A 15,156-nucleotide genomic window follows, 5' to 3' on the forward strand; every position below is an offset into this window, starting at 1 on the left:
ATAGATTGTCAATGTATTATGATCTTATAGAATTTAGTTCTAATTCTAATCATTTATATTTTTGAACTAGATTTTATTTTAAAACTAATTCAACCTAAATCAAGCTTAATTTAATTCAAGCTTGGTCGAGCTTAAAATTTGGCCTAAATTGATGGCTCGTTTAGACTTGAGCTCAAAATTATTTCGAAACTAGTTTGAAATTCAAGGTTGATCACAAATCCTAGGACATCTCAAACATTTAGACATTCGTTCGTTGGGTATAAGTGAGCAGAGGAATTACTTGTCATGGTTTATCCATCACAATCTATTCCGACTATCCTTTTGGATATGGTCGTTAATATTAGCGGTGTTATTGCAATTGTAGGTGTGGATAATAGTTGTTATGGATTTGACATCCTCAATGAATGAAGATGGATAAACATGTTCCATGAGTTACCACCAGTAAGGACTGTATCTGCTTGCAAAGCCAGTTTAAAGCATTAATGAACTGGGCCTTTGCTATTTAATTTTGTATCCTTTTATACAATAATCATCTGTCTGTAAATAGTAATGATTATGGGATGGAGAAAAAAAACTACTAACGATGATGCTTAGTTATAAAATAGTTAAGTGTTCATAGGTATAGCATTACTAGCATCTCGAGAGAGTATAGTTGCACAGGGAGTAAAAGTTTATCGCGAGGTCCCACGAACAAAATTTTATTTAATAATTAGCTGTAAATGTCGAGCAGTGGGACAGATTATCGTGCAGCAATAAATGATCCACATGAATATTTCTTCTTGTTTGTCATAGTCTGTCTTAATTTTTCTATCTAATATATTATTTACCCTCGGCTGTAATTTGTGTCGATTTTCTTAAGCTGGAAGATTTTATCCTGAACTCATCCATCCGTAAATTAATTTTTCATAGAGTTATGGCTATCATTCAATGATCAATGACCTTGTCCACCAACATCGCCATTGCCAAATTAATGATCAATTCAACAATGTTTACTGAGGACAGACCTCTCTATAATCTTAGACCTATAAGTTCCAATCAAGAGAAGCAAACTCTACACGCCCAGTTAGTGAGAGAGAGAGAGAGAGAGAGAGAGAGAGAGATGGTGGAGATATTGGAGTCCACGTTGGTGGTTCCAAGCGAGGAGACACCAAACCACAAGCTCTGGCTATCCAACCTCGACCAAGTAGCCGCCCGGGGTTACACCCCAACGGTTTACCTCTATCGGTCCAAAGGCGAACCGGATTTTTTCTCGGTCCAATCCCTCAAATCCTCTCTGGCGAAGGCTCTCGTGCCATTCTATCCCTTGGCCGGCCGGCTCGGGCTGGATCGGACCGGCCGGGTCGAGATCAACTGCACCGGCGATGGAGTCCCCTTCGTCGTGGCCCGGTCCGTTTCGACCATCGACGACTTCAAAGACTTCGCGCCAACGCCGGAGATCAGAGATAGCTTTGTGCCTCCAGTGGAGTCCGTTGATCCGCCTTGTGTTTTGGTTGCCTTCCAGGTTTGTTATTCATTTCCATTAATGGCTTCTCAAACCTTATATAATAAGGCTTTAGTTAGGGTTTAATGCAACGGGCTCATGAGGCATAAAGCTTTGTTTGGATGGAGAATAAAAATAGATCATTTCTTTCTTTTTTTTTAGTTGATTGAAATTTATAGGTTGTAATTTAGTCAACGTACGATACGTACTTGCTACTCGATTTGTTTTCTATAACTTTATATAACTTTATGAGCTTGATCTCGAGATGAACTAGACATGATAATCGGGCGGGCTGGGCCGGGTTCGGGTCGGGCTCTTCGGGCCAACCGGACTTAAGTATTTGTCCATGGCCCGACCCACCAATCACTCGGGCCGGGCCGGGTTCGGGCCGGGCTAGAATAGTATAGCCCGTTACCGCCCGTTGGCCCGTGAGAGATCGGGTTAACCGGTCGGGCCGAGCCGGCCTGACCCACCAATCACTTGGCCCAACCCATATTTTAGCTATTTTTAGAATTTTTTAACTATTAGCTTATTTTAAAAAATATATATTTATATTCCTCTATTTAAAAAAAATTTAAAATAAATTAAATTTTTTTAAATGTGTGCTTAAAATAATGCAAAATGGTATAATACCAAAAAATTTTACTGTAGCAGTGGTAAATTACTGTAGTAGAATGGCAAAGTATTGTAGTAGACGGGCGGGCTTAGTTGCGGGCCAAACGGGCAGGCTTTCGGGCCGGGTCGGGCGGGCAAAGAGCTGGCCCGTGCCGCCCATGGGTAGTTCGGGCTCGGGCCGGGCTGGGCCTAAACCGGGTCCGGGCCGGGCTTAGCCCGGTCCAAACCGGGCTGGGTCGGGCCGGGCACGAGCGGGCTGGGCCATTTGATCATGTCTAAGATGAACAGAGAAAAAATAGTATATTTGGAGGTGAATAGAAAAAAAGAATAGTATATTTGGAGCTGAATAGCGCATTAATTGGACCTTTTATTGCGACCTGAAATAGTTCCAAATATCTGCATGCATGGGAACGTGCAACTCGACGAGATCTCATATAATTTGGATTCCTTGACATCTTAATATTCAGGGTCTGTTTGAGTAAGCAGGGAAGGAATTTTTTCAAAGGAAATTCCTAATAGAAAAGTCGCGTTAGAGCATCCTATATGAAACTTTTTCTTTGGATTGAATCAAGTTATCTTGTTTGAATAGTTAAAAAATTATAGAGGAAAAAAAATTAGGAAAAGGGAGATAGCAAAAGGAGGAGGATGAGATAGTGGTCACGGTGGGTGAAGGTGGAGGTGGTGGAGGTGGTGGAGGTGGTTGTTGTAGGTAGAGGAGGAGAAGGGTGATGATAGCTAGAGAAGGAGGAAGAGGGATGAGTGAAAGAAGAGACTAGAGGGAGAGGGGCTAGGAAAAAGAAAATGCAAAATTTTTTAAGAAAAATATTTCTTTAAAAATTTTATCCAAATACCTACTTAGAATTTTTTTTTTTATCCTCTACAAAAATTCCTAAAGAAAGCTGAAGTCTATATATTCATGTAGGAATTTAGGCTATCGAAGCAACTCGCTTAATCTGATCTGCAATTGATTATAAATACATGCATATGTTAAATGGTAAAGAAAAGTAATATATAAATTATAAAATTAGAAGTAGGGAGACCATGATAGCTTCTTAAATATGTAATAAATGTACAAATTAATCTTTAGTTGTATTATTGATTTTCTTTTTCTTTTTTTAAACTTTACCCTTTTAATGGTTGGGATGTGATGAAACTTTGATCTCACTATTTCAAAAAAACATTCTAGGGAGGCAAAGCTCAACTCATACAAGGTTAATTTCCTGGATAAAAAAATATAGTAAGTGAAGCTCCGCCTGTTAGACGAGCAAATAATATCACTCTTTATATTACGATATAAATTATAAAGAAGCACTATTCTACTATAAATCTATTACAATTGCTCATTGCTCATCAGAGACAAGCTGACTTATTATCTATCAAAACATCTAATCTCTGTAGGTAACGTATCTCCGGTGCGGCGGGGTAGTGCTTGGCCTCGCCATCCACCATATGGCCCTTGACGGTGAGAGTGCTCTCTTCTTTATCAAGACCTTCTCCGCCTTCACCCGTGGGGCCATTGACTCTACTCACATCCCTCTGCCTATCTTTGATCGCACCATCCTCGCTGCCCGCTCCCCGCTCCCCGCCCACTGTCCTCTTTGACCACAATGACTACTCCACCAACGTCTTCCAAATCAACCTCTCTTTGCCGCCTATCGCCACCATTCTAAAGCTCTCCAAAGATCGAGTCCAAACCTTGAAGAACAATTGCGGCAATGGCAACTCAAGAGTCTCCACCTTTCGCGTCGTCAGTGCGTACATATGGAGATTGGCATGCATTGCACGAGGACTTGAAGGTAATGTGGAGACGCAGCTCTACTTAGCGGTCGACTTGCGTAACCGTTTGAATCCTCCGCTGCCGCAGAATTTTATAGGTAATATTAGCTTACCATTCTCTCTTAAAAGCTTAGGCCTTGTTTGCTTTGAGTTTAAGAACCTTTTCAGTGACTCCTAATCTAATTCAGTAACTAAACATCTTCTTATCTTTTTTATATCTAACCACGTTTACTCTCTAAAAAATAAATATTAAAAAATAAAACTAATTAATTAAGTTCGGAGCTCGGTCATAAACCAAATAAGGTCTTTATGTACTTTTATATGAAAATTTTAGGATTAAATACAATACTAGATCCTCTACTTATAATTAAAGTAAAATTGTTAGAGTTTCTGGAATATGACATGCACATTGTAGTCATTTGGAATTCTAACAAGTTTACCTTAGTGATAAATACATGGGTTAATTTTGTAAAAAAAAAAAAATCCATATAGATGGATAAGATAATTTTGTGCTTATGCATTCTGTAAAATTTATTTAACCTAAAATTTTAAGATAATATCATAAACTAAAAATGTTGATGTATTGATCATACTAGGGCACTCACGTATTAATACAGAAATATAAAATTTTATCGTAACTAATTTAAATACCATTAAATATTAATTATTAGCGGCATCTTTCTAGGGTCATAAGATAATAGTCAAAATATATTTGACAATATTTAGTGATAAAATTACTTCTCATATAGTCAAAATTCCAATTTAAATTTTCTTTTCCCAAACCTCTAAGACTGAGGATTTGATGCGAGCCCAATTGTTTCTGGATGCACTGAATCCCAATCCCCAGTGTCCCACTAAACTAATTAATATCCTCAAATTCCCAGTAACCCCTTAAATTGACGGTTCTACGGTGCTAACTCTCACTATTTCCACTAAAACCTTTATATATCTGATAGAAAATGGTTAGAACTTATATAAGACTTATCTTCTTTATCGTAAATTTTCTACCAGGTAACGCGGTGCTACGAACAAAGGCCGTGGCAACCGCAGAGGAGATCGTGTCCAATCCTCCTTCCCTTGGCGTCGAAAGAATCAAGATTGCGATCAACAAAATCACCGACGAGTTTGCGAAGTCGTTGATCGATCACCTGGAGACGTCGGCCGACATGGCGAGCCTATCGAAGAGGGGAGGGCTGCCGAGGACCAGCTTTTGTGCTGTGAGCTGGCTCGGAATGCCGATCCACAAAATTGACTTCGGGTGGGGGATGCCGGAGCTCATGGCGAGAGCCCAAATGTACGGTTGCGGGTTTGTCTACCTGATGAACTCACTAGAGGAGGAGGGAGGGGTGGTGGTGGTGGTAGCATTCGAGGAGGCGAGCATGGGGTGCATCAAGAAGATATTCTACGAGGAGATGAGTTGTGAGGATGGATAAGGTGGGGTTATTCTGGTGGATAAATGTTGCTATTCCGAGTCGGTTGTGGTTACTTTTGTTGGAAATTTCATGTATTTGAGCTAAGTTATAAGTGGGACCCATACATTACTAATGATGGAATTAATTTAGCTTAAATAGTACTTTATTGTCATATATTTACTTAGTCAAATCTACGAAGAGAATTAAATAAAAATTAGCTCTATAGTGTGCATTATGGTTATAGAAAATAAAGAAAAGTAAGTTTAATATTATATTGGATATTTGAGAAATATTAATATGATATATATGTGGTAAATTTCTTATGGGCTTTGGGCCCCAAAAGTGTTACTTATTTGTGTTATAAATTATAATTTTACGTGTTTAAATGGATTAATTGGGTCATAAATAGGTTATCAAAAATTAGTTAGCTGATATATGACCCATTTAATAATCGAGTTAGATAGGTTAACCTATTTATAATCTAAACTCGATTAACTTAAATATAAATCTATTTTAAAATTTGGGTTAAACTTTATCTACCCTTAGGTTAGGTTAACATGACTACTCTTCAATATTTTTATCAATATTTTGTAACTAAAGAAATATGTGAAGTATACTGTATATTATCTGCATATATATCTTCTTGTGTAATTAAGCAACTATAAATATTTATTAAAAAATGTGTGAATTGACTATATAACTTATGTGCATGCATTGTTTCAATAATAAAGCAGCTTTATCACTAACTATTAAACTTAAAACACAATAAAAATTTCAAAGCACAACGCACAAACATGCCACATCTAGTATATTCAACGTATCTAATAACGTTTAAATGTCGAACAAACTTGTGAAAGAATCTAAAAATTTTAGTCGTAATTATGATATTCTAAAAAATATAGTAATAGTTATAATATTTTAAAACTTTTCAATTTTCAATGACAATTGTGTAAAGAGCCCATTGTTTTAAACGTTACATGGGTTTAATCTCTATGCATTGTTCCAACAATCTATGAGCTAATCTGCAGGGAACTCGGAAAAAATTTAACAATATCTACTATTTGAGACGTCGTGCATACCTAAATTGATTGACGGACATTAATGATGCCTTTATTGCGATATGAAGCAGGCGATCTAATGCATTAGTGCCTTTATTGCAATCTAAAATAGGTTCACATTAATGGTGTCTCTATTGCGATCTAAAATAAGCTTAGATATTTGGATAAAATGCGGTGGATTTAGTCTCCATGTTCCAATAATCTTTGAGTTAATCTTAGATAGCAGATAGGAAGAAATTAAAGGGAATTTTCACCAAGAATATATTTGATTTATATTCTTTTTACAAAAAAAAACTATGAATTGTATTATTTTTACACAATTCCTTGTTTTCTTTTTTGTTCTTCCTAACATACAGTAAAAGAAATATTTGTCACTTGCTTTTAGGTAATCATTCTGCTTATGACTGTTGATGACACTTCGATGATGTTCCTTCGTTATTACCACCTCTCCTTCCAACGCCGAGCAAGGCTGCATAAGCTACTCAACCTTCCATTAGAGATGACCATTTCTGGTTCCTAGACTCTGGTGCAATAGAACATGTATGTAACTTTGGATCTTTCATCATTATCAGTTAATGCACCTTACAACGGATTTGAGAAAGCCATGAGCTAATCTTATAACCTCGGAAGAAATTAAAATATTTACTATTTGACACGTTATGCATACCTAATGCGTTACGTTTTTTTTATTCTTTCTTCCTATTGGAACTTACATTAATGATGTGAGGTCTGAAGCACGAAGATCATTTTAAAAAGAAAAGAAAAGAAAAGGTAGGCGACCTAAGTTGGTTTACATTAATGGTGCCTTTATTGCCATCCTAAAAGGTGCCGTGGATTTAGTCTCAAAATGTTCCAATGAATCTTTGAGCTAATCTTAGGTCAGAAGAAATTAAGATATTTACCTTTTGACACGCGATGCATACGAGTTAAATTTTTTTTCTCTTTCTCATCATTTGTTTTTAAAAGAAAAGATGTCAATGAATTAAAATTCATTCAAGATCAGAATCACACAAGGCATATATATACATAGACGAGTGCTTTTCCATAGTGATAGATAAAAGTCCATCCAGCAAGATTATTGTTAGGTTTTTAATATTGACAAATATAGACTGAGTGTTTTTTCATAGTAATATATAAAAGTCTATCCAGCAAGATTATTATTAGGTTTTTAATATTGAAAAATATGTACAAAATAAATTAAGTATTTTTATATATGTTCATGAACGTAACTACAAGTTTTGATAAGAATCGCTTACGAAAAGCAAGTTAATTACGGGTTCTAACGAGCAAGATTGAGTAAAATAAAGTCGTGAAGATCGATGGATTATTTTTTAAGTCAGTTTTATAACTATTATATGTTTAGTTATTGGTTTTGATCTAATATTGTATTAGGATCCATAGTTTTTTTTTTCTTGTTTGAGATTTTTCACGTGAACATCTTGGTGTTCATTTTTACTTTACTTTTCAATATTTCTTCTGTATATTTACTTAAAGCAAAGAATTTACGCGTATCTAAGTTTTTTCAATTATGAGTAACTATATTATTACACCGATCAGTAAAATAAACCCTAACAGAATGATCAACCAACATAAACACTATTAAATAATTAAAAATAATAGTCTAAAATGTAGAGTTACGAAAGCTATTAACTAATTAAACCATAGTAGGAAGTCAGGATTACTCTATTCGGGTGTTTCTTTAGACCTTCAGCAATTCCAAGATCCAGCTCGCGATCAACCCAAATAATTAAATCGAGATCCACCACATAATAAAAAACACAGGCGGAAGTGTGGCTTCTTAGAGGGAAGGGTTTCTCTTTTTTTAATTGCTTGAGAACTCTAGGCTATAATTTGGCCACGCAACATTTTTATTAGAAAAGGTCCCAGGACAAAATCAGATACATAAAATATAGAGAAAATAGAGTGACGATTTCTCACACCTTCATGCAATCCAACATAGGTGTATACAATCGTGCCTTTATTGTGATCTAACATAGGTTTAAATATTTAAGATAAAATGCAGTCAGCATAGCTTGGACATCTACAGTGATTTTTAAGTGCTTCTTTTAGGAGGATTGTTTTTGACTCTCCGTATATCTATAAATTCTTATGTGAAAACTTATAAGATATTTTACAAAGTAATGAGCATAAAACGCATCCCAACCTATAAAATACTTCTCTACAATTACACAAAGGGCCCACAAAATTATTATTTTTTTTTTTGATCATTTATGAGCTCGAATGTTAGATATGGACTGGACAAAGGGCCAACCCTCCCTAGATACAGAATCATTTTAGGCTTCACCGAGCTTTTAACTGTCTAGTCTAGGCTTCAAGCCATATACATCGCCGAACAATTGCTTCGAATCAAACGCCGCCGAGACCTGCTCCAAGCCATTGCGTTGCCAAGCTGTTCTTCCAAGCTAACTGCACTGCCGAGCCATCAACCGAATTGAACTAAACCACCAAACTACCAACCACCAAACAATTTCTCCACAATATTATTTGGGGTTGGAGTTGAACTCATGACCTCTTTAGTCATGAGGAAGACACCTACCAACTCTATTAGAGTTGGTTGGTAAGAGCCTACAAAAGTAGATGCCAGAATAATGATGAACCAGCTAAGATATATATATATAGGTAAATACTTCAATGCGAGAATAAATTGTAAGTATGATATATATATATAGATAGATAGATAGATAGATAGATAGAGATGGTGGAAGTATTGGAGTCCACGTTAGTAGTTCCAAGCGAGGAGACACCAAACCACAAGCTCTGGCTCTCCAACCTCGACCAAGTAGCCGCCCGGGCTTACACTACAACCGTCTACCTCTACCGGTCTAATGGTGACTCGGATTTTTTCCGGATCCAAACCCTCAAATCCTCTCTCTCCAAAACCCTCGTGCCATTCTATCCCCTGGCCGGCCGGCTCGGTTTAGATCGGACCGGTCGGGTCGAGATCAATTGCACTGGAGATGGGGTTCCCTTCGTCGTGGCCCGGTCCGGTTCCACCATCGACGACTTCAAAGACTTCGCACCATCGCCGGAGATTAGAGATAGTTTTGTTCCTCCGGTGGAGTCCGTTGATCCGCCTTGCTTTCTGGTTGCCTTCCAGGTTTGTATTATTTTCCGTTTGCTTCTCGAATGTTATATAACAATGCTTTGGTTCGTGAGGCATAAAGCTATGTTTGGATGGAGAGAGTACGAGAGAAGATAAAGAGAAGAAAAAGGAAGATAAAGAGATTATTTTGCTCTGTTGCTTTTGATCTGGAAACACATAAAGAATACAAATCATTTGGATGGTTTTTATTATTATTATTATTATTTTATTACCATTGTAGGCTTGCACAGCAACATTCATTCTATAGCGGGATAAGAAATTTTAGAGTTAAGATAAAATAAGAATTTATCATGGAACAAAGAAAAGTTGTCTAATTTCTTTTGGTTGGAAAAATGGGATGACTGCAAGGAATAGGATAAGATATTGTTTAGTTAGATAACTGAAATAAGTAATAAAAAAATAATCAGATTGATCCGATTGCTCTTTTCCTAATTTAATGTAATAGATATTTGTTATTTCTATTTTTTTAAGATAAAGATAGATAAAATATAGGTGTAAAATTATATAGAATTATAATTTTATCTTATAACTATTACATTATCTATCATGATTATGTTTGGAATCTCTGGACAAAATTAAATTTAACTTAATTCATTATATTTGTACAATATAGATATCATCACAATAAACATCTCATACTAAAATAATTATTGTAAATAATTTCTAAGATAGTATATTATATATAGTCACGTTACAATTCGGCCACATTATAAGTTCGATGGGATATTTCAAAATTTTATCCCAGCTAAAATTTGGGATAAAAACAAAAAACTTGTCACTTATTCCTCTTTCTTATTTTTTTTGCTTAGTTTGACATGAGTTTCCTGAAATAAAGCAAGGTTATTCTGAATAATCCTCTTATTCCACTCTACCAAGCAGGCCCTAATGTAGTCGAGTGGTCGAGACCTGATACGTTAATATTTTATTATCGAAGCATAATATGTGTATGGTTTAAACTGTGACCTATTTTTTAGTAGAATTGTCTGAATTGTTCAAAATATATACCAAGTGGAGATAGTCCTTTGCCTAGTTTATGATTAACCTATGGGATCATTGAAAAATAAAGTATAGAAAAAAAGAAAACTAAGCTCATATATTGGTACCTAATTACTCCAGGCATATGAGCTTCATGATGCTGCGAATTGGAGTTTTTCATTGTAGGTCTAGTTTGCACATTAAACTTTGTACACCAGTTACATAATTGTTTAGCTAGTCTAGTAGGCGACTTATACTCACTTATGTACGTATAGGAGAATCGCTTTTGGAGATAGCGATTTTGGTTAGTAAAAATTGCTAACTGGATGAGCGAATTTTTTTTTATACTATTAGCAAATTAAAGGATTAGTATAGATCCTAATCCATTGAGCAATTACGGAATACTAATATTTTTCTATCTATACATACCCAAAATTGTGCCAAGATAAAACAATTTTATTGAATAAAAGAGAATACAAATACTTTTAAATAACACCCTAACTCTTAACATTTTTTCCTATAATTTTTATAGGACACTCTGAGTTAATTAAATCCAACTATTTTTCAATAAAGATATATCAACCAAAGAATATTTGGTTAAAATACTAAAAACAATGAGTTTATAATTAATCTACTTTTGTATATTATTTGGTGTGACGCCGAGTTTAAACTCACGAACTCTAGAAAAAATGGCTTTGGTGTTATTTTAGATAACTGGGTAACTAAAACCATAGTCTTTGCAGCACCTGATTCTTCTCTGAAAAAAGTTGGGAGTTCGACTTCTCTCATTGATGATTTATGATTTTAACGGATGCCATAAGTTTCTACTTTCTGAAAAACCAAACAAAGAATACATATTTTATATATTATTAGTCTCTTTGAGCATAACGTCACAGCTTTACATTATTGCTTTTTGAAAATAAAAAATTAACACTTTTATCGCCACTCAATGTATCTCTATATCCACTCAATATAGAGAGGTTCGAGGGTTTTGTAATTTGTGTCAGGCTTCTTGCTTATTATCATTAATACCAACTACATAATATTTATTATTCTGATAGTAATAATTCTCTTTTCCTTGCCCCATGCATGCCACTTATACGTCTACAGGTGACGTTCCTCCGATGCGGCGGGGTGGTGCTCGGCGTCGCTGCGCACCACGTCGCCCTCGACGGCAAGAGCGCCCTCTTGTTCATCAAGACCTTCTCCGCCATCACCCGCGGCGGCATCAACGCCACACACAATATCCCTCCGCCCTTCTTCGACTGCACCATCCTGGCCGCCCGCTCCCCGCTCGCCGTCCTCTTCGACCACAGCTACCACTCCACCGACGTCTTCCAAACCAACCCCTCTTCGCCGTCTATCACCACCGTTCTAAAGCTCTCCAGAGACCAAGTCCAAACCCTAAAGAACAACTGTACCAACTCAAGCTCAAGAGTCTCCACCTTCCACGCTGTCGCTGCGTACGTATGGAAGTTGGCATGCATTGCACGAAGAATTGAACGTAACATGGAGACGCAGCTCTACTTACCCGTCGACGTACGCAACCGTGTAAATCCTCCGCTCCCGCGGAATTATATGGGTATTACCTCACCCTCCTGTCTTACACGTATGATCGATCATAATAATGCAGTCACATAATCACACCAACAGGGATCCAATTTTATTTACACTACGTTTTTAATACCGTTAAATATAAATTTCTACTGGCATTTTTTTAGTGCCAATAAGATAATAGTCAAAATATATTTGATAATATTTAAAGATCATAGAATTACTTCGTTTGATAATAGGTAATGCAGCGATACGCGCGAAGGCCGTGGCGACCGTGGAGGAGATAGTGTCTAATTCTCCTTCACTTGGCGCGGAAGTAATCAAGATCGCGATCGATAAAATCACCGACGAGTTCGTGAAGTCGTTCATCGATCACCTGGAGACGTCGGGCGCCGACAAGGAGAGCCTGTCGAAGAGGGGAGGGCTGCCGAGGACCAGCCTTTACGCAGTGAGCTGGCTCGAACTGCCGATCCAAGACGCCGACTTTGGGTGGGGGATGCCGGAGCTCATGGCGAGAGCCCAGTGGTACGGATGCGGGTGTGTCTACTTGATGAACTCGCCGGAGGAGGAGGGAGGGGTGTCGGTGGTGATAGCGTTGGAGGAGGAGAGCATGGGGTGCTTCAAGAATATATTCTACGAGGAGATGTGATATGCGGATGGATAAGGTGGGGTTATTCTAGTGGATAAATACTGTTATTCCGATTGGTTGTGTTGTTTGTATTAATTTCGCAAAAGGATGTTTGTTAAGCAAAATCTAAGATTGATAGTAGAACAATTAGAGAAGTTTATAGTTAATTATACCTTTGTACTCTGTCGTACTTCATGGAACCCACAATCTCCTTAACCATGTTTTGAAAATTTGTGCCTTCCTTCCCTATAATGGTTAATGTGAATGTAAACGTAATGATGGGAAACTCGTATGCATTGGAGGTACCATTAAAGCATAGTAACTACTTACCTAGAGAAGTAATATTCCCAATCGTCTTAGTCATGCCGCCGGAAAGTAAAGTTCTTGGATTCTAAGAGGAGGAGGGACGAAAGCGTTGCACAATCTATCATGGATATATATATGGGCTAAATAGAATAGGTTGCACAACGACTATACCCTTTAAAAAGACTGACACAGTGACACTTTAATATTTTTAGTAATATTTTATAACCAAATATATATACGAAGTACAGGAGGATATTTATATATATATATATATATAAGACTAACAAATATTTTAGCAGAAAAAAGTTTAGCCCCTATATAAAAAGTATTTTCTGAATTCGATAAAATGTGCATCGAAACCTTGAAGAAAGTCCAATTTAGCAACAAAAAAAAACAATATTAATCATCTACATAAATTATGCATAGCCATTACATAAAAAATATGCCCCGATTTTGAAAAGGTGTGGATTGGAAACCTTATAGATTTTGTTAATTACAACTAAATAAAAAAATAGTGAGCATTATCTATGTAAATTATACGCAACTATTATACAAAATATCGCTGTGATTTTATTGTGGATCAGGCTAAAGTGGTTTATTTGAGGTGATGGTTCCAAAATCAATAGAGATTGTGAGATCTAGATGATGAAAGCGAAAGGGATAATGGAGATGATGATGATGATATGAGGTATATCTGTGATTTAGAAAAGAAGAGTGAGAATATGATCGGTTTTAAAGAAAATGGGGGTCGACGAATAAGAAGGGAGGAGCTAGTCAGTGTGGCTCGGATTTGATGGAGAAGGAAGAAGATGGCCAGCCCTACTAAACTATAAGGATCGACAGTCGAGAAGGAAGGAAATGACATCAGCTTGACGACGTCAATCTTGGATCAAAAGAGAAGATAGAAATATCAATGTTCTTGCATAATCCTAAAGTGGCGGCCTTCCACATATTTAGAGGCTAGCTAGAAATTTAAAAACATTCAAATTAATTTGAAAAAAAGGAAATGATCTCGGTGTCGAGAGTTTGAACACCATTGCACAGCGCTCGAACATCATTGGACGAATGTTGCTCTCAAGATGAGGCATTCGAACACCATTGGATAGGCATTTAAATGCTTCGATGAAGACTACTCTTAGATTGGGGCGTTCAAGCGTCGTTGGATGGGCGTTCGAATGTTGTTGGCTGAACGTTTGAACACCTCGATGAAGACTACTCTTATGGTATGTCATCCGAACACTGTTGGCTAGCTGTTCAACCACACAAACCCGATGCTAGAAATTTTCTAGAAATAGTAAACAACTAATAGTACATAAAATATATACTTTCATGAAAAGGTGCCTAAAAACCTTATATAAAGTTATTTAGCAAAAATAAAAAAAAATTGTGAGCATCATCTTATGTAAATTTTGCTAGGAAATACAATTATATGCTTTGATTTTTTAAATGTGTGCATGGAAACCTTACACAAAGTCTAGTTTAACAAAACATGGTGTACATGACTGATGTAAATCATGCACAATCATTATGCAAAAGTAAGCTCTGATTTTAAAAATATTATATCAATAACAAAAAAATGAGTTAAATTAAACATAAATAAAAAATATGACTTTTATTTTAAGAAAAATCATTTGATACGGTATTTGCGAGTTTAAGTGCTTGTAACCCGTAATAGTCGTTTCATAGAAACTTGGTGGTAGTCATTACGGGCTTATAAGTCCGCAAGTGTCATTGTATATGACTCCTTATAGGATCGTACCCCCACAGGGGCTATTGATTTTTTATTATTAAGTTTTTATTATTATTTTATTCTTTTTATCGGTGTAAATTGTTGAATTAATTCTTTTTTTTTTTTTGCACCTACATAAATTGAGTTTTTTCTTTTTCATGCTAATTATTCTATTAATAACTCAGCCAAGGTGAAAAAGGAGTAGAATGAGAGAAGAGAGAGGAGAGAGGAGAAAAGGATATGATAAGACAAATTCAAGCATAAATTTTTACGATCAATCTTAAGCCCATGTTTAATTTATTTATTTTTATTTATTCCTCCTACTCTAGTTAGGGTCCCACAAGTAATTGTTTAAGATCATTTGCGAGCCTACAAGTTTGTAAGCCCAATCATGGCATATAAGCCGACAAATTTGGTGATCATATAGTCCAGCCCGCCCATGTCCGGCCCGACCCGACCCGACCGAACCCGGTCTAGATCGAGCTAAGCTCGGCATTGA

The 15,156-nt window shown here is 36.5% G+C and overlaps 2 protein-coding genes across 2 annotated transcripts; both read left to right on the forward strand.

The window, feature by feature from the left end:
• The first annotated feature begins 1,099 nt into the window (after positions 1–1,099).
• Positions 1,100–5,497, forward strand: LOC140800162 (putrescine hydroxycinnamoyltransferase 1-like). Its single transcript, XM_073154824.1, has 4 exons — positions 1,100–1,501; positions 2,563–2,573; positions 3,584–3,969; positions 4,883–5,497. Exons 1-4 carry the CDS (start codon positions 1,100–1,102, stop codon positions 5,302–5,304), a joined length of 1,221 nt encoding a protein of 406 aa, XP_073010925.1. The 3' UTR covers positions 5,305–5,497.
• Positions 5,498–9,028: 3,531 nt separating this feature from the next.
• On the forward strand, positions 9,029–12,908 carry LOC140799654 (putrescine hydroxycinnamoyltransferase 1-like). Its single transcript, XM_073154063.1, has 3 exons — positions 9,029–9,459; positions 11,551–12,022; positions 12,234–12,908. The coding sequence occupies exons 1-3, from the start codon at positions 9,058–9,060 to the stop codon at positions 12,641–12,643; spliced, it is 1,284 nt and encodes a 427-aa protein (XP_073010164.1). The 5' UTR covers positions 9,029–9,057; the 3' UTR covers positions 12,644–12,908.
• The last annotated feature ends 2,248 nt before the right edge of the window (positions 12,909–15,156 follow it).

The sequence above is a fragment of the Typha latifolia genome, chromosome 13 (assembly GCF_019914945.1).
Source record: "Typha latifolia isolate L0001 chromosome 13, TyphaL0001v2, whole genome shotgun sequence".
NCBI classification, from domain to species: domain Eukaryota; kingdom Viridiplantae; phylum Streptophyta; class Magnoliopsida; order Poales; family Typhaceae; genus Typha; species Typha latifolia.